Source organism: Rhinopithecus bieti, unplaced genomic scaffold (genome assembly GCF_001698545.2).
Source record: "Rhinopithecus bieti isolate Rb0 unplaced genomic scaffold, ASM169854v2 scaffold_28024, whole genome shotgun sequence".
In the NCBI taxonomy this organism is placed as follows: domain Eukaryota; kingdom Metazoa; phylum Chordata; class Mammalia; order Primates; family Cercopithecidae; genus Rhinopithecus; species Rhinopithecus bieti.
The window spans coordinates 101,931-129,307 of record NW_016812359.1 but is presented as its reverse complement, the minus strand read 5'-3'; the positions used below and the strand labels follow the sequence as shown (position 1 = coordinate 129,307).

Here is a 27,377-nt window from a genome sequence, read left to right as displayed (position 1 = left end):
CTGTGTATCTACCACCTAGATTCTACCATTACTATTTTACTACACCTGTCAGGCTTATTTTTTTAATTAAACATTTTATTTTGAGATAATTGGAGATTCACATGCAGTTGTATGAAATAATACAGAGAGATCCCCTGTAGACTCTACCCAGTTTCCCCCAATGGTAATATTTTGCAAAACTAGATACAATATCATAACCAGGGTATTAACATTGATGTAATCAAGATACAGAACATTTCTATCACCACAAGGATTTCTCGGGTTGGCCTTTTATAGCCATAGCTACATCTCTTTTACCTCATCCCCTCCTCAAACTCTGGCAACCACCAATCTGTTCTTTATTTTGATAATTTCATTTTTTCAAGAATATTATATGGGGGCCAGGTATGGTAGCTCATGCCTGTAGTCCCAGCACTTTGGGAGGCCGAGGCAGGTGGATTGCTTGAGGCCAGGAGTTGAAGACTACCCTGGCCAACATGGTGAAACCCTGTCTCTATTAAAAATACAAAAATTAGCTGGGCATGGTGGCATATGTCTATAGTCCCAGCTACTTGGGAGCCTGAAGTGGGAGAATTGCTTGAACCCAGGAGGTGGAGGTTGCTGTAAGCCGAGATTGAACCACTGCACTCCAGCCTGGGTGACATAGGGAGATTCGGTTTCAATATCAACAACTATATATATATATATACACATTATAAATATATATACTAATATATATACACATTATATATTAAATATAATGTATATGTAGATATATAATCTATAATTATAGATTATAGCACTTTGGGAGACTGAGGCAGGAGGATCACCAGAGGCCAGTAATTTGAGACCAGCCTGGACAACATAATGGGACCTTCATTTTTACAAATAAAAGATAATATTACGTGAATGGAATATTAAGTATGTAATCTTTGAAGACTGGCTTTTCCCTCTCAGCATAATTCTCTGGGGAGAGATCCAAGTTGTTGAGTGTTTCGGTAGTTCATTCATTTTCATTGCTGAGTAGTCTTCCATGGTAAGCATGTATGACAGTCTGTTTAACCATTCACTTGTTGAAGGACATATGGGCTGTTTCCAGTTTTTGGCTCTTATGAATAAAGCTACTATGAACAATTATGTACAGGTTTTGTGTGAACATACATTTTTATTTCTCTGTGATAAATGCCTAGGAATATAAATGGTAGAACCATATGGTAGTTACAGGTTTTTAAAAGAAACCATCAAACTGTTTTCCAGTGTGACTGTATCATTTTATACTCTCAGCAGCAATGTATGAATAATACAGTTTCTCCCCACCCTTGCCAGATTTTGATATTATCGCTATTTTTCGTTTTAGACATTTTTTTTTTTTTTTTTGTTTGGACAAGGTCTGGCTCTATCACCCAGGCTGGAATGTAGTGGTACAATCCTAGATCCTAGCTCACTGCAACCTCTGCCTCTCAGTCTCAAGCCATCCTCCCACTTCAGCCTCCCGAGTAACTGAAACTACAGGCACATGCCACCATGCCCAGCAAAGTTTTGCATTTTTTGTAGAGATGGGGTTTCGCCATATTGCCCAGGCTGGTCTCGAACTTGTGAGCTCAAGCAATCTGCCCGCCTCGGCCTCCTAAAGTGCTGGGATTACAGGCATGAGCCAATGTGCCTAGCCCTGTTTAAGCATTCTTATAGATATGTAGTGTTGTCTCATTGCAGTTTTAATTTCCCTTCCTTAATGGTGAATGATGTTGATCATCTTTTCATGTGCTTATATTCCTCTTCTGTGAAATGTCTCTTTATACCTTTTGCCCATTTTCTATTTGAATTTTGTTTTACTGTTAGGTTTTAAGAGTTTTTAAGAAATATATATATATCTATTTCTTAAAAACATATATTTATATTTCTTAAATATGTATATTTACATATTTCTTAAATATATATAAATTTATATATATATATATAACTTATTGACTCTTCTGCAGAGCTAAAATTTTTTTTGCTTTTGTTTTGTTTTGTTTTGTTTCTTGTTTTGAGACAAAGTCTCATTCTTTCGCCCAGGCTGGAGTGCAGTGGCGCAACTGCAACTTCTGCCTCCTGGGTTCAAGCGATTCTCCTGCCTCAGCCTCTCGAGTAGCTGGGATTATAGGCGCCTGCCACCATGCCCAGCTAATTTTGTATTTTAGTAGAGACGGGGTTTCACCATGTTGGCCAGGATGGTCTCAAACTCCTGACTTCAAGTGATCCATACATCTTGGCCTCCCAAAGTGCTGGGATTACAGGAGTGAGCCACAGCACCAGGGCCTTTTTTTTTTTTTCTTGACAAGGTTTAATTTTTCAGTTTTTCCCTTTATAAATATTGCTTTTGTAGTCTTTCAACATAAACAAGGTAAAAAAATAACGCTTTTAGTGTTAAGACTAGTCCTAGATCCTGGAGAGTTTATCCTATTTTTTTCTGAAAGTTTTATGGTTTCTCGTGTAACTGTGTATTCCATCCTGACTTTACTGTAAAAATCTGTGAGACTTAGGTTGAGGTTCATTTTTGTTTGACTACAGATGTCCAACTGCATTAGTACCATTTGTTGAAAAGGCTATCTTTCCTTCATTGAATTGCTTTTGCACCCTTGCCAAAAGTCAGACACATTTTTTAAAACCTATGATGGGCTAGACTCTGGGCTATATTCTTTACATAGATTCTCTTCTCCTCTTCACAATAGCCTGTGAAATAGTTATTGTCTCCATATTTTTTATAGTTGAACTTTCCCAAGGGTACTCAGCCAGACTCAGGATTCAATCCAATCTTCTTCCATAGTGGCTGCTTCTTATTGATCTAGCTAACTTTTATTTAGCGTTTGTTATGTGCCAACACTGTGCTAAGCTTGAGGAAATAAGAGTCGAACAAGGCTTCCTAGAATACTTCACAGAGGAAGAGACAAAAGCTACACCTTAAAGGATGAGCACAAGCTTGCAAAGAAAAGGTAGAGTAGGGAGAGCATTCTAGACTGAAGGAAAAGCATGTAAAAGTCAAGGAAGTGTGGAATTGCTCCATTCATTCAAGAAACATCAAGTGTTTTGCTATAGCTAAAAGGAGGGGAGTAGGGAATTTTCTCATGTTTGGCTTGAAATATTTGTGGATATCTCAATGGCAATGACCAGCAGGCAGTTGGCTGCAAGAGTCTGGAGCTTAGGAAAGAGGTCTGGGGTAGAGACTGAGCTTTGGGAGTGGTCCTAGCACAAGTAACATTGTACACAGAGAAAGTATTAGAGTTAATAGGACAGAGGGCCAAGGGAACATTAGAAACATGTATACAATTTAAGTGGTAAAATAATTGAGAATGAGCTGGGCATGGTGGCACACACTTGTAATCCCAGCTACTTTGGGAGTCTGAGGTGGGCAGATCACTTGAGGCCAGGAGTTCAAGACCAGCTTGGCCACCATGGTGAAACCCCATCTATCAAAAATACAAAGTTAGCCAGGCGTGGTGGTGGTCGCCTGTAATCCCAGCTACTTGGGAGGCTGAGGTAGGAGAATCACTTGAACCCATGAGGCAGAGGCTGCAGTGAGCTGAAGTCATCCCACTGTACTACAGCCTGGGCTACAGAGTGAGAGTGTTTCAAAACAAACAAACAAACAAACAAAAAAAAAAAAAAAAAGAAAGAGAAAGAAAAGAATTGATAATAAATGGTAGGAGAAGAGGAGATAGGAGACTATAACAAAAACCAGTGGAGGTGAGATATTCTGGTTTTATTTTCTGTTATGGGTAACATGTAGCATAAAAAAAGATCTTCAAAGAGATGATGCTTTGTAAAACTTATATTAAATTAGAGTTTTTAATCAAATGCAATATTTACAAAGTGAAATATTATAAAAATGTTTAGCGTGTTAAAACAAACTAAATATGGCCTGAGAAAGACTCCGTACTTCTATATTTGAGTCTTTGTGGAGGAACTGTAATCTAACTTAATAGGCAAAATTGAAAATCTAACTTAATAAGTATGTACTTGTAACAATAGCTGAGTGGTGGCCAATCCCAGCGGCTGTACTTCAACCACTCATAGACTACTGAATGTTCAAACTGCATTCAAATAAGGCAAACACTGAGCTGTAACCAATGTCACTGTTTCTGTACCTCATTTCCAATTCCTGTACATCACTTTACCTTTTTTGTCTATAAATTTGTTCTGATAACAAGGCAGCCCTGGAGTCTGTGAATCTGCTGTGATTCTGGGGGCTGCCCGATGAATGGTTCATTGCTCAATTAAATTCTTTTAAATTTAATTTGGCTGAAGTTCTTTTATCAAACACTATTATGGAGTTTTATAATCAAGTAGTTTGATAATGGTGATAAATATATGATATATAAAAATTGCAGGAAAATTTCAATTAGGTTGAGTGTGTATTAAACCAGTAAACCAGGTATATAACTAAGGAAAATTTTCCCCACTTATTAATATAAAATGACTTTCAACTGAATTTCCCTCAAATAATTTGGATTTTCACTTTAAATTCAAGAACTGGCAAATCCATCCCTCTTCAAAAAACAAACAAACTCCCCCCCTCAAAAAAACCCCAAAACCCTCTTTACAGCGTGTTACTCTTAAACACATAGAATGCCCATGTAGTGGGCTGAATACTGTCCCCCCTCAAAGTATTTGTATCCACCTTTATTTGGAAATACAGGTTTCATAGATGTAATTAGTTAAGGATCTCAAGACAGAATCCATCCTGGATTTAGGGTGGTCCTTAAGACCACTGACTGGTATCTTTATAAGAGAGAGGAGAGGGAGGTTTGGACACAGGCATGTAGAGAAGAAGGCAATGTGAAGATGGAGGCAGAGACTGGCTGCATTTATAAGCCAAGGAACACCAAGGACTGCTGACAACCAACAGAAGCTCTGGCAGAGGCATGGGATGGTTTCTCCCTCAATGCTTCCAGAAGGAATCCACCCTGCCAACCCCTTCGTTTTGGGCTTCTGACCTCCAGAACTGTGATAGAAAAGATTTCTGTTGTTTTCAGCCATCCAGTTTGTGATAATTTCTCACAGCAGCCCTAGGAAACTAACATAGCTTCTACTCTTCACCAGCTTCCCAGACCCCCTAAACTATGATTACACAGGTAATTTTCTTTTTTTTTTTTTCTTTTTTTCTTTTTTTTTTTGAGATGGAGTTGTGCTCTTGTCACTCAGGCTGGAGTGCAATGGCGTGATCTTGGCTCACTTGCAACCTCCGCCTCTTGGATTCAAGTGATTCTCCTGCCTCAGGTTCCCAGGTAGCTGGGGTTACAGGTGCCTGCCACCATGCCCAGCTAATTTCTGTATTTTTAGTAGAGATGGGGTTTCACCATATTGGCCAGGCTGGTCTTGAATTCCTGACCTCAGGCAATCTGCCTGCCTCGGCCACCCAAAGTCCTGGGATTATAGGTGTGAGCCACAGTGCCCGGCCAATTTTTTATATCGATTTAAAAATCCATAGGTTTCTGTAATTGGTACTTATTATATGCAAAGGACAATATTCACAGTAGTATGCTAGTTTTTTAGATGCTCACAAAAATTTCAAATGCAAACTGGTTTTACTTATGTAGCTTAAACAAATGCCAATTATTGAACTTTGTGCTGGCTCTTTAATATCGGTTCTCTTTTTTCTTCCAGTTAATGTTGATTAACATCAGCTCATTTAGTCAGTTAACATTTGTTTCCTAAAATCAAACACTCTTGATTGGTCAGCCTGGGAGAAGAGGGCTAAGATTAAGGTTAGTGATGGTTCCTTTAAAACCTGTTGAGTGTCTGCATTGTTAGACACACTGAAATTGAAGAGTCCCATCTCTCTGGGGTTGTTCACTTTACTAATAATTATTTATAAAAGGGAAGCTGAGACAATAAATTGTCAGTAACCATTTAACATAATAACCACAACGAAAAGACATTAAAGCTACCTTTTCTCTAGCCTGATTTTACCTAGATGCTGGGTTTTGGTAACAAGCCATCACTAGAGGTCAGTTTTTGATTACATGTCCTCTCAGGTTCAGCCTATGTTTTGATTTTTGGCTATTGGGCACCTCTCTGGTTTTTAGGCTTTAAAGCAGATCCAAATGGTATATTATAGTATTGTAAATATTTCATTCTTTTGGCTTCTGATAGATTAGAACTCTAATTATTAAAACTATTTTAAGCATTTGTGACTACAAAACTCCTAAACTTCAAAGGGTTTAAATTTTGATGTTAATCCTAATTTTAAAATATTTTAAAAATTATTCAATAATAGAACAATCTGTAATGAAAACTTAAACATATGTGAGAGGTAATATTTTAAAATAAGAGTTTGCAGGTCAAGGTAGTCAGGGAGGAAAGAGTAGATGTCAGAGTGGGAAATGCCCTTACAACTTAATAGGGAATATCAAATCTCTACAAAAATTTTATTCAAGACAGTGTCTAAGACTTAGAAGCAACTAACTTAAAAGCAAACTTTTGTAACTTAATCCCATTTTCACTGGGGACTCCCTTTATGAATAACACACTGTAATTACACGTAGAAGCTTAAGGACTGAAACAGAGCATTCCAAATGACAAATGTTTTCACCCGAAGGAATAGCACCCAAATTATGTTGTACAAGTAAGCAGAATAAAATAATCACATGCTTGTTATTAAAAGTATCATATGCCTACCATTCACTGTTTTCAAAAGTGAAAAACAGTATGTTATCTTTGAGTTTGTTTTCATGTGGTATAAACTTATAAGCAAGTTAAATTAAATAATGTACTGAGCATTAATTTAAGCCAGGATTTTCCAGCCTCAGCACTATTGACATTTGGGGCTGGATAATGCTTTGTCCTGAGGGGCTGTGCAGTGAGAGGTGTTAATATCCCTGGCCCCAACCCATTAGATATGTCCTGTCTCCAGTTGTGACAACTGAAATGTCTCTAGACATTGCCAAATATCCCTTGGAAGTAAATTGTCCCCAGTTGGGAACCACGAATTATTAATCCCTAAAAGACAAAGCAGCAACTTCAGACCCCTACAAAAAGTTTTAAATCAATAACTTAGTTGAAAATCCTTATCCATTACTAATCCCACTTCATTGTACCTTCAGTATCTGGTAACCCTCCCTATGGTCACACTTAACTCGGCTTATTATTATTTTAAAACATGGGGCTGTGTCATTTCCTGTCTGTGAGTTTGGACTGCAGTGGGAATCCATTAGTTGAATGACCTTCTGTGTAGGTTAATCACAAGACAAGTTCTCAAACTAAGGGTTTCCCTGCGGCTCCTTTCTTTTTAAAGATATGGAATACCTGTTCTGCTTATGCCTTTTAGAGTCATAATTATTTTACTTGTATCAAAATTTCAATTAATAGAAAGAAATGACGTTACTGACACTTCATGATGATTACGTTTTGGGCAAGTGAACCATTTTACACTCTGTTTTTTTATTCCTCCCACTTTTAGTCAGAATACACCTGCAGAATAAGTAACAGAACTGTGTGAAAAGAACGACTAGGTCATTACGGTTAATAGTTTTACAAAAACAGCCAAGGCCTGGTCTGGAAAGCTCACAACTTCCACCCGGGGTGCTTTCCAGCCTCGGGGATATTCGTACTAGCAGTGACACTAGCCAGCTTCCTCTAGGCTGGCTCTGGTGCTGGAAGACAAGCACGCAGATGTGTGTTACTTTTCAAGCCTGGACATCGTTTCTGAGGAATTTAACTCCACCTCTCCTGCCAGAATGGAAAATCAACGCCCCCATTCCCGCCCTTCACCAGCCCTTCTCCGCCTGCTCCTTTCCCTTGGGTCCTTTCCTGTTACAGAAGTTCTGATTTTTCCTAGACAGCTGGAGGAAAGGCAGGTACCCAGAGTGGAGTTATATTACCTGTTTGTTTGTTCTGATGGGACCCCAGAGAGGAATTCACGCTTTGTAACTGGTTCTTCAAGGGGAGAAGCAAATGTGTCCCTGAGACCTTCAGCAGCCGCGTTTGGTTCCAGGTTTGATTGACAAGGACTGGCAGAGGGAAAGAGCGGAGGCGGGGCGGGGGGCCGCGGGCCGAGGCAGAGACAAAGAGGTTTTGGCTGTCCCCGAGAGTGGAAGGGCCCCTGGGGGTAACTAGCCTTTGAACTCAAAGGGGGCATTTCGTGAGGTCGCCTTTTGGTCCGGAGGGCACGCGGCGATCGGGTGGAGGGGGCCTGGCGGGAAGAAAGCCGGGGCGGGGAAGGGGCGCGGGCCGAGGTGGGAGCAGAGCTGCAGTCACGTGGCCGCCCGCAGCCGGGGAGTTGGGGCTGTTCTTCCGGGTTGGAGGCTCAGCGCCGCGGGGCCCAAGTCCGGGTCTGCCAGCGCAACGTCCCCTCGCGGCCCGCAGGGCACAGCCCAAGGCTGTCAGCCTCCTGGCCCAGGTAAGCGCGGCGGCACTGGCGGGTGCCGGCAGCTGGGGCGCGCGCCTAGGGCGCCGCTGGGAAAGAGGCTCGGGCCTTCCCTGAAGATCACGGCCCTCGCCTGGAGAGAGACCTGTCAAAGAGCAAAGGGGGGCGGGGTCGGCGGTGTCCTGGGCTCAGGGTGCACTGGGGTGTCCGCAGGCCGCAGGCTTAAATGGGGAAGAAGAACCGTGCCTCTTGGGGTCCCTTTCTCGTCTCCTGCTAGGGAGATGTCGCAGGGAGTGGGCGGGTGGATTTGGGAACTGGGCCCCCCGCAGAGGGGCAGGGAATGAGGCGGCAGCTCTGCAGGTGCAGATATTTGTAGCTTTGGGGGACAGCGAGAGTCGTACGGCGTCATTTCGGCCTGCAAGATGGGGGCTGGTGGAGAGGGAGGTCATAGAGGACTTTCGATGGGCGGTTCACCCAGAGAGGTGGCAGCTGGATGCACCTGAGGTATGCTTGACCCTTGAGGGAGTTCGGAGAGGGTGTCCGGCTGGGGACATAGGAGCTTGCGAGCACAAATTGTGAGTGTGAGTCGGGGCGGTCTGGCGGTGGTGGTTCCAAGTTTCTGGGGCCTAGGCTGGTGAGGAGGAAGAGACAGCGGAGAGGGCGACCTGGGCAGAGCTAGTTCAAACTCAACAGCCGGAATGACTATTTGCAGCCCCGGCCAATCGGCTTCCTAGGGAGGTTATAAATAGCGGTCTCGTGCAGATGCCAGCGGGCGGCAGTTAGTTGCTGAGCAAGGGGCGGCACCGGTGGCAGTAGCCGTGACACCGGTGGCTTTGGGTGAGGTCACGGCGCCTGCTAGCCGAAGCTGGCTCAGTAGGGTATTGTGTCCTTGCTGGTATGTCTCGCTTTTAACAGCGTGACTTGTTTATGGTTGCCGGTGTCCTTTATTCACCCTGGGTGCTAGCCAGTCCTTAGGTGGTCTGTTTGTCAGGAGTCTTGTAGGACAGACTTATTCGGAACAGTGCCTGGGGCTTAGGTGCCTACCTACTCTTCTTATTTAAAGTGTGCCCCTCATCTCCATTGTAGCCCTTTTATTTGCAAACCTTGACTTTTTATTAACAGACAGTTTAGGATCACCTTCTTTCCAGCAGGTGCGCTCAGGCTGCTTACCTTTGCTGATAGAATCAGTTTTCCACAAGGCCGCACAAACATTTCCTTTTCAAAGGAAATTTTCTGAAAATCCTTGGAAAATGTGCTCAATAGTTACTTAGGCTTAAGGTTACCTAGCCCTATTCATTCATTCAGTCAAAGATACTGACTTCTCTGTGTTGTGCAAAGCACTGGGGGAGAGGTAATACCAAAGTGAATATAACAGCTCATAAGGATATTCTCAATCCTGGCAACAACCCTGAGAGGTAGGTGCTGTTATTTTATTTTTTCAAGCCTTGCTCTTTTGTCCAAGCTGGAGTACAGTGGCACAATCATGGCTCACTAGAGCCTGGAACTCCTGGGGTCAAGCGATTCTCCTACCTCAGACTCCCAAGTAGCTGGGACTTCAGGCTTGTACCACCATGCCCTGCTAATTAAGTTTTTTTTTTTTTTTTTTCAGCAATGGGGGGGTCTCACTCTGTTGCCCAGGCTAGTCTTGAACTCTTGGCCTCAAGCGGTCCTCCCCACTAGCCTCCCAAAGAGATGGCATTATAGGCAAGCCACCACCCTGGCTGGGTGCTGTTATTCCCCATTTTAAAGATAAGGAAATTAAGTACAGAGAAGTTAAGTGACTTCCCAAGGTCACACAGCCAATAAGTTGTAGAGTGGGGGTTTCCAATCCACAGATCCAGAGCTGACTCTCTTAAATATCTGTAGTATCCTCCCTCTGTAGGTTGGGTGCTTGCCCTCAAGGATTTTAATATCTAATAGGGAAATAGCCCATATAAGTTACATTAGACATACATATGAAAGCAATGCTAAAAAAGTTGTGTTTTTTTCCCCCCTAATTTTGACTTATAAAGTTTTTTTCTTATTGCTTCAAAGCCACAGGAGCACATGGATAAATGAGAGCTTTTCAGTGAAGATGGAGGAAAATGTGATGATTAAGATGGGGTATTGTCTTTCATATAAACCTGTACAGGCCAATGATAAAATAGCTTAAATATTCTCTATCTTTCTGGGCCATTTGTATTTGGTTTAGACTTAGTGGTATGTACTGCTCTTGCCAAGAAATGACCTCCTGATCTCTGCCCTGTATGTTCATAGTTGACTCAAGTGGAATTTTTCACAGAAATTGGCCTATGAAGGCTTTTCAGCCAGGGATCTGCTGAACATCAAATTACCATTTTCCAAGTCGTAGGAACAAATTTTCCAGATTTCAGGCCATGAAATAGGACTTCAGTTTTATAACATTACAAAGTCTCATCTAATCGTAAAATTTCTAGAGCCTAAAATGGCCTTTGAAACCTGTGCTTTTTTTTATAGTTGAGCTAACTGAGGCACAGGGAGGTTCAGGTTGAACAGTAAGTGAGTGGCAGATTTGGACAACACAGGACTCTATAAAGCTCAGTTCACTCTTTTGCTGATGAGGTCTGGGAACTCTTGGTCAGCCCTATAAAAATGGTGGTTGTTGGGGAGTTGGGATGATCCAAGAAGAGAAACTTGGGTAAGCAGGGAGGTTGGGATAGGAGTAGGTCACTCAGTAATGGTAGGGGAAAAAAATCTCACTCAAGACAAGAATAATCTTTTACACATCTTTGCATCTCCCTTAGTTCTTGGTGTAGATTCGGTAGAGGTTTTGAATATGTAGCTGAATTTTGAACTAATTTTCTCTTTATTCTCAGCCATGATAACTCTAGATGTGACCCATGAATGAATGAGTAGGGTATTTTTGGGACTTCAGAATGCTTTAGGACTGAAATGAAATGACATGATGTGTGGAAACACTTTGAACATGTAAAACTGTCTGTCCAAATGCAAAGAATTATTCATACATATTTTCAATTGCATGCCAAAACACATCTTGCATTCTTTCTTCCTTAGCTATTTTTCATTTGATTCTCTTCATCTCAAATGGCTTTCCCTTCCTTTTCTGAGCTCTCAAAGAGATAACAATCTCATTCTTTGATCCTTCAAAGGACTCTGAGCTTGTGTTACTTTACTTTGTAGTATTATTATTTGTTGACTTCTTATCTCCAGGAAAATTTCAGTTTGATTCTACAAGTGCTTCTTAATGGCAAAACTCTGCCCTTGGTTTATATTTGTTGAATTAAGGGGCATCTTATGAATAAATGCTCTCTGGATTAAAAATTTCCATTACCAATGATGCTTTCTGGTATTTTAAAGATGTTTCTTCAGGAAGTTGTGGTAGCAGGTTTTTTTTTTTTTTTTTTTTTTTTTTTTTTTTTTTTGAGACAGAGTCTTGCTCTGTTGCCCAGGCTGGCAGGCTGGAGTGTAGTGGCATGTTCTCGGCTCACTGCAACCTTCGCCTCACAAGTTCAAGTGATTCTCGTGCCTCAGCCTCATGAGTAGCTGTGACTACAGGTGTACACCGTCACTTCTGTCAGGCCTCTGAGCCCAAACTAAGCCATCATAACCCCTGTGACCTGCACGTATTTATCCAGATGGCCTGAAGCAACTGAAGAACCACAAAAGAAGTGAAAATGGTCAGTTCCTGCCTTAACTGATGACATTCCACCATTGTGATTTGTTCGTGCCCCACCCTAACTGATTAATTGACCTTGTGACATTCCTTCTCCTGGGCAGTGAGTCTCAGGAGCTCTCCACTGAGCACCTTGTGACTCCCCCCACACTGCCTACAAGAGAAAACCTCCTTTAACTGTAACTTTCCACCACCTACCCAAATCCTATAAAACTGCCTCACCCCTGTCTCCCTTTGTTGACTCTCTTTTCGGACTCAGCCCACTTGTACCCAAGTGAAAATAAACAACCTTGTTGCTCACCCAAAGCCTGTTTGGTGGTCTCTTCACATGGACGGACGCGCGTAACAATGCCCGGCTAATTCTTTGCATTTTTAGTAGATACGAGGTTTTGCCATGTTGACCAGACCGGTCTTGAACTGCTGAGCTCAGGCAATCCACCTGCCAACACCTCCCAAAGTGCTAAGATTACAGGCATGAGCCACCATGCCTGGCCAGTGGCAGCAGTTCTGAAATTAAAAATGAGCTAAGTCTTTCTCCCTCTGGAGTCTGGAAGAAGGTTTACGGAGCCTACTAGGATCAGGTGCTCAGTTCCGTGAGGGTCCACATAATGCAGCAGAACTTACAGGCAGAGTTACCAGTGTTAGCTGAGTTTGGCTGATAAAGTTCTAAGTCCTTGGCTTCTTTCCATTCCTTTTTTTTTTGTTTTTTTTTTTGAGACGGAGTCTCGCTCTGTCACCCAGGCTGGAGTACAGTGGCGCAATCTCGGCTCACTGCAACCTCCACCTCCTGGGTTCAACCGATTCTCCTGCCTCAGCCTCCTGAGTAGCCAGGATTACAGGTGCCAGCCACCAGGGCTGGCTAATTTTTGTATTTTTAGAAGAAATGGGGTTTCACTATGTTGGTCGGGCTGGTCTCGAACTCCTGACCTCGTGATCTGCCCACCTTGGCCTCTCAAAGTGCTGGGATTACAGGCATAAGTCACGGTGCCTGGCTTCTTTCCCTTCTTGAAAGAAAGAAGAGAAAGTTATGGAGGACCGTTGGGAATTATGGGGACAGCGGGAGTGCCTTTCATGCATCCCTGGGGATCTACTGAGGAATGTGGTGGAGGTGGAAGTAGTTCCTGAAGCCTTAGTAACAGCAAAATCCAGTGACACTTCACCCAGCCTGGTTAGAACTGGCAAAAAGTGGCCATTTGTGAGAACCACTGACAAAAGCGTTCATCGTTATGGCCACATCTGCAAGCACAAACCTATTTGATAAAGATACTATGGAATTTTTCTTTCTTTCTTCTTTTCTTAGAGTCATATGTCATGCTTGTTTAATTTTCTTGAGAGGTGCACTTGGCAAACATGAATCTTGTGTTCACTCACTCAGTCAGCCTCAGTTCAGAGGTCTCAGTGGATAAGCATCCTGCTGCACTGAATAGGATGTCAGAGTATTCAGTATGACCTGGTGGCTAAATGTAAGTCACCATTGTACTGTACAGTATTTTAGGTAATTTAGGGGAAATTCAAAGGTAACTGAATTACATGCAGTTTTTGCTGGACATGCTGACTTAGAAGATAACTTTCACGTAAAATATGACTTGATTCTGTAGCAATATGTATGTGTATTTAAGCTTTCCAGCTACATTAAGGATCAAATAGATTATATGACCTAGGTTTGGAATTGAATAGTGAGTTTAGAGCTCCAATTTTAGTGGGAAAATGGATTCCAAGTTTTAAATGCCTGAACTGGAAAACAAATTTTGAGCATCTTCTGTAAGTAAGAAACTTGGCAAATAAAATTCTTTGTAGATGTCTACATACAACTGTTATAGTTCAAGCTCTTTAGATTAGTATTTTTAAAATGTTTTTCATGTTTAAAAGACAGGTAGTTTTTTTCTTGGCATATAAACATCCTATTTTCTTTTTTCTTAGTGATTTGCCTTGAAGGAAACTGGGGAGTCAGAAAATTGGGAACTCATATCAGCATGGCAAACCTACTGAAAACACTGGTGACTGGCTGCTCGTGTCCTTTACTTAGCAATTTGGGGTCCTGTAAGGGTCTACATGTGAAGAAGGATTTTTTACGAACATTTCATACTCACCAAGAACTGTGGTGTAAAGCACCTGTAAAACCAGGTAAAGTCTCACTTCAGTGATTGTAAATGAAACCTTCAAGTCATAGGAACTAATAGATCTGATGATCAATAAAAGGAAAAGCCATGTAGTTTTTTTTTTTTTTTTTTTTTTTTTTGAGAACGAGGTTTTCTTTGTCTCCCAGGCTGGAGGGCAGTGACGCGATCTCGGCTCACTGCAAACTCCACTTCCCAGGTTCACATCATTCTCCTGCCTCAGTCTCCCGCGTGGCTGGGACTACAGGTGCCCACCACCACACCCGGCTAATTTTTTGTATTTTTAGTAGAGATGGGGTTTCACCATGTTAGCCAAGATGGTCTCGATCTCCTGACCTCGTGATCCGCCCGTCTCGGCCTCCCAAAGTGCTGCGATTACAGGCGTGAGCCACCATGTCCAGCCAAAGCCATGTAGTTTTATGGCCTGGTGCTTGTGAGTGATCATTTTAAACAAAAAATAAGTAAGTGCTATCTTGTGTTTTCCATGTACTATAGACATTCCTGATTTCCAGCGCTAACAGAGAAGAAAAGGTAGTAGAAAAAACAAACGAAAAAGATAAACCAGTTGACTTGTCCCTGGAGCCTATTGCTCATAGTAACCATTTCTCCTAGAAGCCCTTTCTAATTTCTTGTTAGTATTTGAGAATTGTACCATATACAGCTCAACTTTGCTCAGGAATTAGGAATTAAGTATATTAATTGGTCTACATTAATGCTTTCCAATTTAATAAGTAGCAATTTGATTGCAGTTGCTCAGGTCAGAAACCCTGGAGTCATTCTACAATTCTCCTAGTAGGTATGGGTCAGCTCTATCTCATATCTACAGTCTGTCCTCTTGTTGCCATTGTTACTTTTATCATCTTGGTCTAAGCCATCATCATCTGTCACCTGTACTGATGCACCAGTCTTCTAAACAGTCTCTGTGCTTTTTACCTCTGCCCCCTACAGTCTGTTCTACACAGGACAGTGAGAATAATCTTCTTAAAATGTACAGTCAGGTCACTCCTTAACTCAAAATTTGCCATTTGCTTCCTAGCTCTTACAGAGGAAGATCTGAAGTCTTCCAGTGGCCTACAAGGCCTTCCCTGATAGGATGTCTACTTGCTTCTGTTCTGGGGTACAGGCCAGAAGGAGGAGAGGCTAAAAGGGGCCCTTCTAAACCAAGTCAACTCTTTTTCATCAGTCTTGCCCAAAGACCATCCCAGTACTTCTGTCACTTCACTTCACTGTCCAGAACTCAGACGTGTAGCTGTTTATAGCTGTAAGGGAGACCTGGACATTTTGTCTTTTATTCTAGATGGCAGTGTACCCAGCTAAAAATGGCATTTTCTTATTAAGGTGGAGGAACAGGATGGATATTTGGGGGGCAACCTTTGTCACATAGAATAATGCCCTCTTTTGTTTTTTAAGTTTGTAGGACTATTTGTCTATTCATTAAGGACCCCTAAACTGCTAGATGTTTTGAGATCTTATGTCTGCCTTGAATAGATTTTATAGTCTCTTTTCTTGTTCTCAGATGACAAGTCACAATTGGCAGGGTATCTGTCCCTATAAGCCTCCAACTTTGTCTTCAGATGCTTTCTTCTAAACTGCTCTGGAAAGCCAGATTATCCTGTGTGATAAAATTGTGTATAAAATAAAGGTAAATAACTGTGTTGAAGACATGAATACTGTCCTTGTGAGTAAATCCATGGACATCAAGATCTCTATATTGATTATGTATAAGACACTTTTGTTTAATTTCTGGTTCTTCACTATTTCCCAATTTTTATCTCTGAAAGATAAGGAGTCCGTTTTTTCCTTAATATAACCATAAGTTCATTACCATATTGAAAAGTGTAGTAAGTAATTCCATCTATAGTCAGTATTCATATTTTTTTAATTGCCCCTTCCCTCCTTCCTTCCTTCCTTCCTTCCTTCCTTCCTTCCTTCCTTCCTTCCTTCCTTCCTTCCTTCCTTCCTTTTTCTTTACAGTTGGCTTGTTCAAAGAGTGATCCAAACACATTTGCTATGTGTTTGGGTCCACACACATTTGCTATGTCTCTTTTGTCTTTAAGTTCCCCTCTTCTTTTTTCCTTTTAATATACTGAAGAATTTCATTGTTGCTCTGTAGAATTTACAGCATTCTAGGTTTGACTGATTGAATTATCTTGGTATTGTTTAGCCAGTTTCTCTGTCCCTTGTATGTGCTCAAATCATCTCTTATTTGGTCAGTGGAAGCCCTTTCACATTGGCTTCTAAATCCTTTTGACATGGCTTCAGTCATCTTTGGTGGCTTCCTTGCTTTTGCCATGTAGAGCCTGACAATTTGAGGTTGTCAGATAAATGAACTTGAGATAAGTGTATGTGATTGAGCTTTGTATGTCAATCCAAATATTTGCCAGCTTTCTATTATTTTCCTCCCTCTCCTTCAAGTAAGGAGTAAGATTCAGCATTATTTGCCTTTTGTGTACTGTAAATTATTACTATATAGGTAGTGTGGAATCTAAGACAGTGTTCAAATTCAGGTCTAGGTTAACTTAATTTCTCTAAGGTCTTACTTAATAAGTTACTCTGTAGGGATAATTTCATTCATTTTGAAATTATACATATTCAGATCTTAGGTTGCAAGAATGGGTTTCCTAAGCTTTAATAAACCTTAGATAGAAACAGATACTCTTCATTAAAAAATGTTTATGCTGCATATTAAGTAAAACATCAGGAGAAACTGATATCCTGTAGCTAAAGACGGTCTGAACCGTATCTAAATATAAGATTGTACTATATAGGCTTTTTTGGGTTGCAAGAAACGGAATCACATCAGATTATATTTTGTGATGAGGATTTGCTATGTGGATTCTTGGCAAGTGTGAGGGCCCAGAAACCCCCCCATCTACTCCTTGGATAAGCGGAATGTTATTTGTGGAATTCATGGCTGTGACTCATCTTCTCTCTTTAAATATCTACTACTGATGTTTCTGCTACTGTTACTGCTGACCTCCCTTTGATTACCTCGTAGCTGTGCTTACAAATAACATTTGCACTGATCTACTCTCCTTGTCCCTTTCTCTGGGTCTCCCATTCAAACTCCTTGAGAGAGAACCCAGTGGGTTGAGTAGTCACTGGCCAACATATAGTGTCCTTGGACAGAGTTCCTGTCTAAGTGATCTCATAAGGTGCAGCTGCTAGTTTTCCTCATCTGCCCTGTAGATGATTGTCCTTGACACAGTTGCTGATCCCTCGTCTAAGTGGCTGAGTGTGTAAAATCTTAAGATACAACACTTAGAAATTTATGAGGCATTGTCTGTGGCCAAATTGCCTGGAAGGGAACTTTGAGTGTGGCAGGCCATCAAAATGTCTAGGATACAGTTATTCTTCAAATAGCTAATTACTTCCATTTTTGTTAAAAGTAAGGACAATGAGACCATAACCGGAAGGGCTTAGTTGAAGAGTGGAATCAGCATGTGGAGAGATCTCTAAACCCACTTTTTTTCGCCTATAAATGAACTAAGTTTGTTATATTCCTTGAAGAAAGCCAATTGATTAAATAAAATATTCAGAAGTTTCAGAAGACTAGGCATAAAAGTTTCTTATCCTCTATCAAAAAAGTCAAAGAATTGTAAGTATGAATCAGGAACATCATTCTGAACAGCAGGTTGCATGTGTGGTGTATTTTGAAGAAAAGATTGCCCCTTTCAGTTTTCTGAAAACTGTTTTAAACATTCTTTGTTTGTTTTTTACCAAATGTATTCTTTTTTTTTTTGCCTTTGCTTGTTTGTAGGAATTCCATATAAGCAACTGACTGTTGGAGTCCCCAAAGAGATATTCCAAAATGAGAAGCGAGTGGCATTGTCTCCTGCTGGCGTTCAGACCTTGGTCAAGCAGGGTTTTAATGTTGTCGTGGAATCTGGTGCGGGCGAAGCTTCCAAGTTCTCAGATGATCACTATAGAGCGGCAGGTGCCCAAATCCAAGGGGCAAAGGAAGCGCTGGCTTCTGATTTGGTGGTCAAAGTAATTATTCCTTTTGCCTCTCCCATTTATAGCATGCTAACTTTTAAAATCTTTTCATAGAAAATTAAATTACTTTCTCTGGAGTTATACCTTTTCCTATTTCAAATAGTGTATTTTCTCAAAGAAATGATTGCATGTTGTCATATTCTTCATACTCCAGTAAAACTTTTATCAGACAATATGATCTATGTTTAACCATGAGGAGAGAAATAGTGATCTTCATTTTTACATTTGCTATATGAACATTTTCTTTTAATTGGCTAGGAAAAATTCGTTCTACATGGTCCATATATATCCAGAATACCTACACATGAACATTTACTGCTAGAATGGAAAGAAGGTGTGGAACTTAGTCTGGGACTGAATGTTCAGTGATCTTCTGACACCTGAAGGCACAATGATTTACACTGACATAAGTGCTATTTCTAGAGAGGGCATGACTATTTTGGAGAAAGCAGCTTTGGGCTGAGTGGCAAGTAGCTTTACCTACTTTAAAATAAGTTCTTAAGGTAATATATAACAGAAAGCTGTATACTAAAGGACTTGAGAATTAAAAGATGAAATAAAAAATCCTTTAGAGTAAGGGGAAGAGACTGTATCAAGGGTCTAGCACAGATGATAACTAGAATTGAGCATTAAATTAAATGCTAAGCCTCCTGCAACCAAGGCAAACAGGGAAGTAACTCACTTTTTTCAGGAAATATAAGCTTTTTTTCTACATTAATTTCTATGAGGTATCAATCACATAGTTTTTTTATTTCCTTACATAAAATCCACTGAATAACTTGACAAAATCCTAACACTTGACAGGTGGTTTTTGCTAATGTTACAAAACCAATTTTTGCTATTGAAAGTTAATAGCAAAATTTGTGGTATGGGGTTAACTGCAACTCAGCTAAAGCTTTTAAAGGTTTAAGTTTATAAATACTTGGTGATATAACTAGATATATAGTAAAATTACTTAAAGAGAAGTATAATTCATTCTCATATATATTCTAGAGATCATCTTTTGAGATGTCTTGAAAAAGCCCTATAAGGGTGTGTTTACATTTTAGAAATGCTATGTGTTCCTTTTAGGGATTCACAATGTATATAAGCAGTTAATGGTGTGCTCAGAAATACTGTAACATAGAATACTATATGACCTTGTACAGTACTAGCATTAATAAACTTCCTGATCTTGGGGGCCTCTCGTTTGAGCCAAGTCTGTTAATATCCTGAGGAGCGCATTCAGGGAAACATTCTATTGGCTTGACTTACTCAGATGACAACGGTCTCAGCTGAGCATTTGATAGGGGCCAGTAGAATCAATTCAGAGTTGTTTTCTAACTTTTACTAAATCTATGTTATAGATTTTCTTGGAGGAAAAGTAGACCTTGTCAGAGAGCCTTAATTAAAGTCCAGAACCTAGAAATATGCATCACCAGATCAACATGAATGAAATGGGAATAGCAGACAAAGGTGTCTCATAGGTAAATTGAGGTGAAATGCTGTGAGATAAACTTATTGACCCAATGTTTGTGTTTGTATTTAAAACATAAGTCCCAGAGGCTGTGTTTTCTGTGTTTACTTGCCTAAAAGCACTATTGCTAACTGGGAACTAATGAAATGGGATATTTTATTTGAAGGTTGGTTTTAAACTTGGATATAAAACATATTTTAAAATATATTTAAAATGCAATTTTAAAATTTGGTTTTAAAAAGTGGATATTGGAAACTTTCAAGCATATGGAGTGTGTATACATTGACTTAGTTGATACTTCTTAACGTAACAAAATATATTGTAGCTTTTGACTTAAACCCAATTCAGCAAGGTTACTAGTGTGAATTGTGTTCATCTCTAAATAGTCACCTGGAATTTTAAAGTGACATAAATCTCTACTTAGTTTACAATGTTCTTAATGTCTCATCACTCCAAATATTTATGCTTGCCAAAATTAGCAAGGATTGAATCTTGCTTGAAGGATTGAACACACAACAAAACTTCCTGTCTGTTTATTCTAATATCTGTTAATATTACCAGGGTAATAAGTTTTGGGGACTGCAGGTTTGCTGGAGAGCTTCCATATATTTTTTTACCTCTCTGCAGTTAATTGTCAAACCAGTCTCAGTATTTTGTATTTCCCAGGTGTGTGTACCCTTTACTCAGACCAGTCCACAGGTCATTAGGCAGGGGATAGATGGTATATGTCTGTGTGTGCTTTTTTAGTCAGAAATTTATTGATGGCAGATTTATTTCTGGAGTATTATTTAAGTCATGGCATATTATCTAAGTTTTCCTGTTTAGTTAAAAATATGATTAAGGTATTTATATTTTTAATCTGTGACTTGATTTTTTTTCACAGGTGCGAGCCCCTATGATTAATCCAACATTAGGTGTTCATGAAGCTGACCTTTTAAAGACATCGGGAACACTGATTAGTTTTGTTTACCCAGCCCAAAATCCAGAGTTGCTAAATAAACTTTCCCAAAGAAAAACTACAGTTCTGGCAATGGACCAGGTTCCAAGAGTTACAATTGCTCAGGGATATGATGCACTAAGCTCCATGGCCAACATTGCAGGGTAGGTTCTTTTCCATTTCAGTTGAGCAAAAGCACAATGGTGCTACAGAAACCTTCACACTGTAGCTCTTCTCTTTTACAGTGGTTTTACTTGTAATTGTTGTTGTAGATTGCAGCCTTTTGAGAGTGCATTTAAATTATTTTTGACTCTTTTTACTGTTTTACAGTAGTTAGATAGGAAATGAACTCTATTATATATTCCTTTTTAATCTTATTGAGTAGAAGAGTAGCAATGTTTCCATCCACCAAAGCAAATAGCTGTCAGATTATCTGTATGAGGAACACACTATATTTCGTATGTGTGTGTGTACATGTATATATTAGGTTGAAGTTACTGTTTTCATGGGTCAAAAATGGTTGAATAGTGACAATTTCATGTGGTTAAATTAATATGCATATATTAGTGGATTTACCATCTTAATTAGGTTTTGCTTAGGTAAATTTATAAAATATTTAAAGAATAGGAAAAAGGTCTGGACTAGAGGAAGTTTCATCTGATGTCAAAACCCATATTGATAACTGAGGGCTAAGTCTTCTACCTTTAAGGTCAAGATGATAATACGCTTCATTTGCCCAATAGCACCAATACATTCTCTGTTGATTGCCTGGCGTACTATGTTGAGAAGGATTTTTTTTTTTTTGAGACTGAGTCTTGCTCTGTCGCTCAGGCTGGAGTGCAGTGGCCAGATCTCAGCTCACTGCAAGCTCCGCCTCCCGGGTTTACGCCATTCTCCTGCCTCAGCCTCCCGAGTAGCTCGAATTACAGGCGCCCGCCACCTCGCCCGGCTAGTTTTTTATATATATTTTTTTAGTAGAGACGGGGTTTCCCCGTGTTAGCCAGGATGGTCTTGATCTCCTGACCTCGTGATCCGCCCGTCTCGGCCTCCCAAAGTGCTGGGATTACAGGCTTGAGCCACCGCGCCCGGCCATATGTGGAGAAGGATTCTAAGGCCCATTCTGCTTGGAGGAATGTGGCTATGATTGAGTAATCATGCCTGCCATGGGTGAGGGACAGGAATAGCTGCATGAACGCAGTGTACTGCTGACTTTGCCTTAAAGGGTGGGAACAATCTGGAAATGGGATAATGCTTATGAAGCAACTTCTCTAAGAAACTAATTAAATAAGATTTTAAGCATGAAAACTATTAGTAGTTGACAATTTGCTAATATTAATGAGGCACAAAGAAAATCTTTTTAAAAAAACAATGCATAAAAGGCACTAACATGACTAACATGAATAAAGCCTTTTATAGCCTGACACATAAGCAGAAAGTTTTCTTAGGTTTTATATTTTAGCGTAGGAAATATGTCATAGATTCTACTTTGTGTTTTTAGCTGCACGCTTTTAAATTTATTTAGCCTAATGTGACTTAAAATTTTATCTAGAAAATGTATAATGTTAAGTTTTAAGGGTGCTGTTGATTCTGAAATGTACTTATGTGAAAGAATATCAAAACCAGTCACTCTAGATCAAGTGGTTTTAGCTGTTGAATCTTTTGAGCAAATGAAATATTATGAGACAATATAAATAAATCCAATAAGAGCTGAGTAGTTTTGGGTACACTGAGTATGACAGGATTGTGTAGAAACATTCCTACTCTCCATCTCATCCACTATGGTCCCAGATTTGTCTGAAGTTTAAACCTTCAGGGACCCAGGGATCACAATTTGAGGAATCACTGTTTTATGTCCTGAGCTGATATGTGCAGAGAGCATAGTGTAAAAGGAATAATCTAGTATACATATCCATACAATGTATGATAAATCATTATCTGTCTCATTCATACACACAGCCATATTACAGTGAAGATGTGCTGCTTCCACTTCATTACTGTTCATTCTGAACTTCTTTGCTGTCATGAAGAAAATGTCCAATTTATTAACTTTTTTCACTATAAATGTTTTCTTGTACATTTCCTGTGTAATCAACCTCCTTTTGTGATTTATTTTTCAGAATAGCAACTGAATCTTTTAGAGCATTAATTCCACAGTTAATTTCTTACAGTGGCCTTTGAATCTTTGTCATATTTGCCCATTAAAAATTGCTGTGACTTGAATTCAGAAGAGTAACAGATAACATAATCTCTAAAGTATTATTTTTTGCTCCAGTATGATTAACTTAATAATGGTGACTCTATATGTTTTTGCATCACTTATTATATCAAGTATTATTATGTAAAAATATGATCAGGGAGAAGATTTTCTTGTCACCTAGCAGGGGAGTTTTAATAGTTGCTTTATAATATTAAGCCAGTGTATATATTACCAAGTAAGAATGCAAAAGTGCCTTTTACATATAAAATAGTATGAAAATTATTTGATTTATTAAATAGTTTGTTTCTTTGGCTAAAACACTTGACTGAGCATTTTCTATGTGACAGGCTTTATGCCAAGTGTTTCACCTGCATTATCTCATTTAGTCCTCACGACCCTAAAACATAGATGCTTTTTGTCCTCACTTTATAGATGAGGAAACCAAGGTTTAGAAAATTTTAAAAATTTGCCCAAGATCACAAAGGCAATCAGTCAGTATATCTGAAAATCCCATACTTTGAAACATTAGAGATCAAGGGAAGTGTTTCTTCTGTTCTCCGAGGTTGGAATCTTATTATGTACAAGCCTATGGATGACCTAATTTTTTTTTATTTTAAAGATTTTCCCCCCATTACCTAAGCACTACCTAGTCATCAAAGAAGATTTGGACAATATAGTAAAGTAAGTGTGAAGGATGTATAGTCCTAGCACCCAAAGAAAACCATTGTTAGTATTTTCCTATCTTTCATTCATTACATTTTCTATTATGTTCTACAGTACTTGTTATGAAGAGGGTGGGTGCATAATGGATAAGAGAGTGCCTCTGTAGGCAGGCTACCTGTGTTAGACTTCTGGCTCTACCATTTCCTAGCTGAGTGACCTTGGGCAAGTCTCTCATTCTGTATCTCAGTTTTCTCACCTATGGGATGAAGATACTAATTGTACCTATCCATAGGCTTGTTGTGAAAATTAAAGGAGCAAATATATATACAACGCTTAGAACTGTTTTTGACACATAGTACATACTATATAAATATTAGTGATTATTCTTTGACAAAACTTCATTGATAACTTATGATGATATGTGAGTCTGAGATCTCTCCTTTTATAGATTTATTTATTTATTTATTTATTTATTTTTAAAGTTATAAGGCTGTTGTCCTAGCAGCAAATCATTTTGGACGTTTTTTTACTGGTCAGATCACAGCTGCTGGAAAAGTTCCTCCAGCTAAGGTAGGTACAACTTTTAATGTTTCTTTATAATATGCATTGATTAAAGGAAAGGGGATGTATAGTCTCAAAATATAGTTATTTAAAATTTTTTATATGTTAACCTCACATTGATGACTTTTTGGTGTGTATAAATATTTCATGAAGCCTCAAAGCTTAACGTTTAAGATTGCTAGAAAAAAATGAACTTTGACTTTCTGAAAGTTCTAGTCTTTTCTGTTTTTTAACTTACTAATTTGAATTTTTAAAAGAATTTTGGATAACTTGTCCTCTGTAGCCTATATATTATTAATTTTTTAAAACAAATCTTCAAGATACCATTCTGAAGATTCTGGGTTTCTCATTTTTTGCAACATTTTGGCACATATACAAGGTATTTTTGGTTTCTTTACTTCTTGCCAATTTTTGGATCAAGAAGACAGGAAATGGGAGGTGGTGTAATCAGGGTATTTGGCGGAGAGAAAGGGTGCCAGTTTCTTTAATCTACACTGACAGCAGAAAGGAGCAGTTAATGATGAGAGGTGACGATGGCTTGCTGAAAGAATAGGAGGTCATATTGTGATCCTTCAATCCTATGTACACTCAGTAACAATGGAAATCCTGAGGCTAGGTGTCTTAGTCCATTTTGTGTTACTAAAAGAGAATACCTAAGACTGGGTAATTTATTTAAAAAAAGAGATTTGTTTGGCTCATAATTCTGGTAGCTGGAAAGTTCAAGATTTGGCAGCTGCATCTGGTGAGGGCCTCAAGGCTACTTCAACTCATGGTGGACAGTGTAAAGGGAGCAGGCATGTGCAAAAAAGATCACATGGTGAGAGAGGAATCAAGAGAGAGAAACCGAAGGAGCTTGGCTCTTCTATCAACCCACAGAGTGAGAACTCAGCCCCCCACTCCCAGGGAGGGCATTAATCTGTTCATGAGAGATCCACTCCCATGACCCAAACACCTCCCACTAGGCCCCACCTCCTAATATTGCCACATTTGGGATCAAATGTCAACATGAGTTTTCATTGGAACAAAGCACATCCAAACCATAGCACTAGGTACAGGAAACTTGACTTTAAATGTGGTCATTTACCTACCTGTAGGGTACAGGTTTACTGGTGCTTCCTGCTCTTAAGTACTTTGTTATATAAGCCCAGAGTTCTCACACAAAATAAATCTGGAAAACAATTAAAACAAAAGCTGATAGCAGCTTTGAGAAATTATATTGTTTTGAAAAACAGGCCAGGTGAAAAAAATGCAGTTTAAGTGGAGGCCAGAATACTTAGCAAGAAAGTGTGAGCAAACAACGCAGATGTGAGATGTACAATGATTAAATTTTGACTTTCTCGGGATCATAAAAAAATGTCTGGCACGCATAGTGGCCAGAAGTTCGATGCTGTTCTTAAATTGACTGAATACTTTGATGCACGAGTCTACTTTGGTTATAATCTTTCTAGATATATGTGGAAGTTGAGAGAAAAGCTGTGAATAAAAGATATTAAAAAGTGAAACAAAAGACAAGATGCTTAAAGAAAAGAAAATGAGCCTTTAAAAGGTGGAGTGGCTATCTTTACTGAAAATTTAAATTGCAGCTTAAGGGGCTTTGGTTACATGACAGAAATAGTTTTCTGAAATTGAAGGCACTGGTACAGCTCATTAAGGTGGATTGCATAATGCAGTCTTTTATTTGGATTTCCTTTAAACATGGAGGGTTCTTACCTGCTAAAACAAGTTTGTTCAAGCCACAGCCTGTGGGCCACGTGTGGCCCAGGATGGTTTTGAGTGCGGCCCAACACAAATTTGTAAACTTTCTTAAAACATTATGTGATTTTTGTTGCCATTTTATTTTTTTGGCTCATCAGCAATCGTTGGTGTTAGCTAGTGTATTTTATATGTGGCCCAAGACAATGATATGTGAGGCATTGTTCTAGGAGCTGGGGATATGGCGTGAACAAGACAAAATCCCTACTGCACAAAACTTACGCTCCAGTAGGGGTCACAGTGAGGAGACAAAAGATCAAATAAATGCCTGAGGTAATTTTATTTTATTATTATTATTATTATTTTTGACTTGGTTTTTTTTTGGAGGCAGGTTCTCACTCTGCCTGGAGTTTTCACTCCAGGCTGATCTGGAACCCCTGAGCTCAAACAATCTTCCTGTCTTGGCCTCCCGGGATTACAGGCATGAGCCACTGCACCTGGCCATGAGATAATTTCACACAGGAAAAAATGAACTGTATGATATGACAGTAATGGGCATAGGTCACTTTCGTAGAGTGATGGGGAAGCTTCGTCTGACCTTTGAGCTGAGATTTGAAGCATGGAAGAAGGAAACAAGAGTTTAAGGATTCCAAGCATTTAGGATTCCAGTATTTAGGTTCTGGAAAAATAAAGAAGACCGTTGGTCTTGGAGTGTGGTGAACAAGATGAATGATCTGAGATGATGTCGGAAAGGAAGGTCTAGGCTGGATCTTGTGGGGCCTGTCTTCTAGGTCATGTTATAGACTTTGGATTCTCCTGCAGGTGAGGGAAATGTTTGGTTTAGTATTTAAAAAAAAATCATGTGGCTGTTCTGTGGGGGAATGGATAGTATGGTGAAGGCAAGATCTGTCAGCAATTGGTTATACCTGGGAAGATGGCAGCACCAGAAATGAAGAGAAAGGTGAAGGATTTTATCTGGATTAGGGGAGATCTTTGGGAGTTAAAACCAGTAGTACTTGTTGATGAATTGGAAATGGAAATATATGCAAAGGGAGGAGTTGACAAATTCCCCATTTTGGCTTAAACAATTGTGCATAGTTACTGCCTTTACTCAGATGGGGAAGGCCAGAGGAGGAGCAAGTTATATGAGTGAACACAAACAATGTTCCTAAAGTTATTTCCTTTCTCCTGCCCTTTCCCATACTATTTCTTTTTTTTTCTTTTTAGGTTTTTATTTCTTATTTTTTAATAGAGACAGGTTCTCACCATATTGCTCAGGCTGGTCTTGAACTCCAAAGCTCAAGGGATCCTCCTGTCTCGGCCTCCCAAAGTGCTGGGATCACAGGCCTGAGCCACCTGCCTGGCCCCATACTATTTCTTGAGCATATGCCTACAGTGTAACAGTTAGCAGTAAGTGCTTCAGTTAGATTCCATTGTTTAATGTAACAACAGTCTGAGAAGGCACTTTGATTGCTGTATTGCAGATGATAAGCAGCTTGCCCAAGATCACCCAGAACAAGTTAGTAACAGAGTCAGGATTTTGACCTAAGCTTTCTGACTCTTATTTTCTGTGTCTTTTTCTTTACTCCATGCTTTAGAAAGAAAAAGTAAATTTCTGTAGTAAGATCTGCTCTTTTTGTGCGATTCTGTTTTTTAAAGTATGGGGTTGTTGTTGTTGTTGTTGTTGTTGTTGTTGTTATGTCTTGATTCAGGATAACTTGGCCAAGTCCTGTGACTTTTACTTACTTTTCTTTACTCTTTTTTTTTTTTTTTTTTTTTATTT

The 27,377-nt window shown here is 39.6% G+C and overlaps 1 protein-coding gene and 1 long non-coding RNA gene across 5 annotated transcripts in view; one reads left to right on the top strand and one right to left on the bottom strand.

Moving 5' to 3' along the window:
* LOC108544728 (uncharacterized) overlaps positions 1 to 7,890 on the bottom strand; it is a 36,671-nt gene extending 28,781 nt beyond the window's left edge. The window contains exon 1 of the long non-coding RNA XR_001889945.1: positions 7,839 to 7,890. This is a non-coding gene — a long non-coding RNA (uncharacterized LOC108544728). The remainder of the gene's footprint in view (positions 1 to 7,838) is intronic.
* NNT (nicotinamide nucleotide transhydrogenase) overlaps positions 7,715 to 27,377 on the top strand; it is a 100,304-nt gene continuing 80,641 nt past the window's right edge. The window contains exons 1-5 of one of the 4 annotated variants that reach the window (XM_017895960.1): positions 7,715 to 7,810; positions 13,896 to 14,099; positions 17,853 to 18,082; positions 20,428 to 20,645; positions 23,824 to 23,911. In XM_017895960.1, coding sequence (XP_017751449.1) covers positions 13,949 to 14,099; positions 17,853 to 18,082; positions 20,428 to 20,645; positions 23,824 to 23,911 — 687 coding nt within the window. In that variant the 5' untranslated portion in view covers positions 7,715 to 7,810; positions 13,896 to 13,948. Of the gene's footprint in view, positions 7,952 to 8,194; positions 8,357 to 13,895; positions 14,100 to 17,852; positions 18,083 to 20,427; positions 20,646 to 23,823; positions 23,912 to 27,377 lie in introns of those variants that run through there. The other 3 variants (XM_017895961.1, XM_017895959.1, XM_017895958.1) reach the window with 3 other exon arrangements.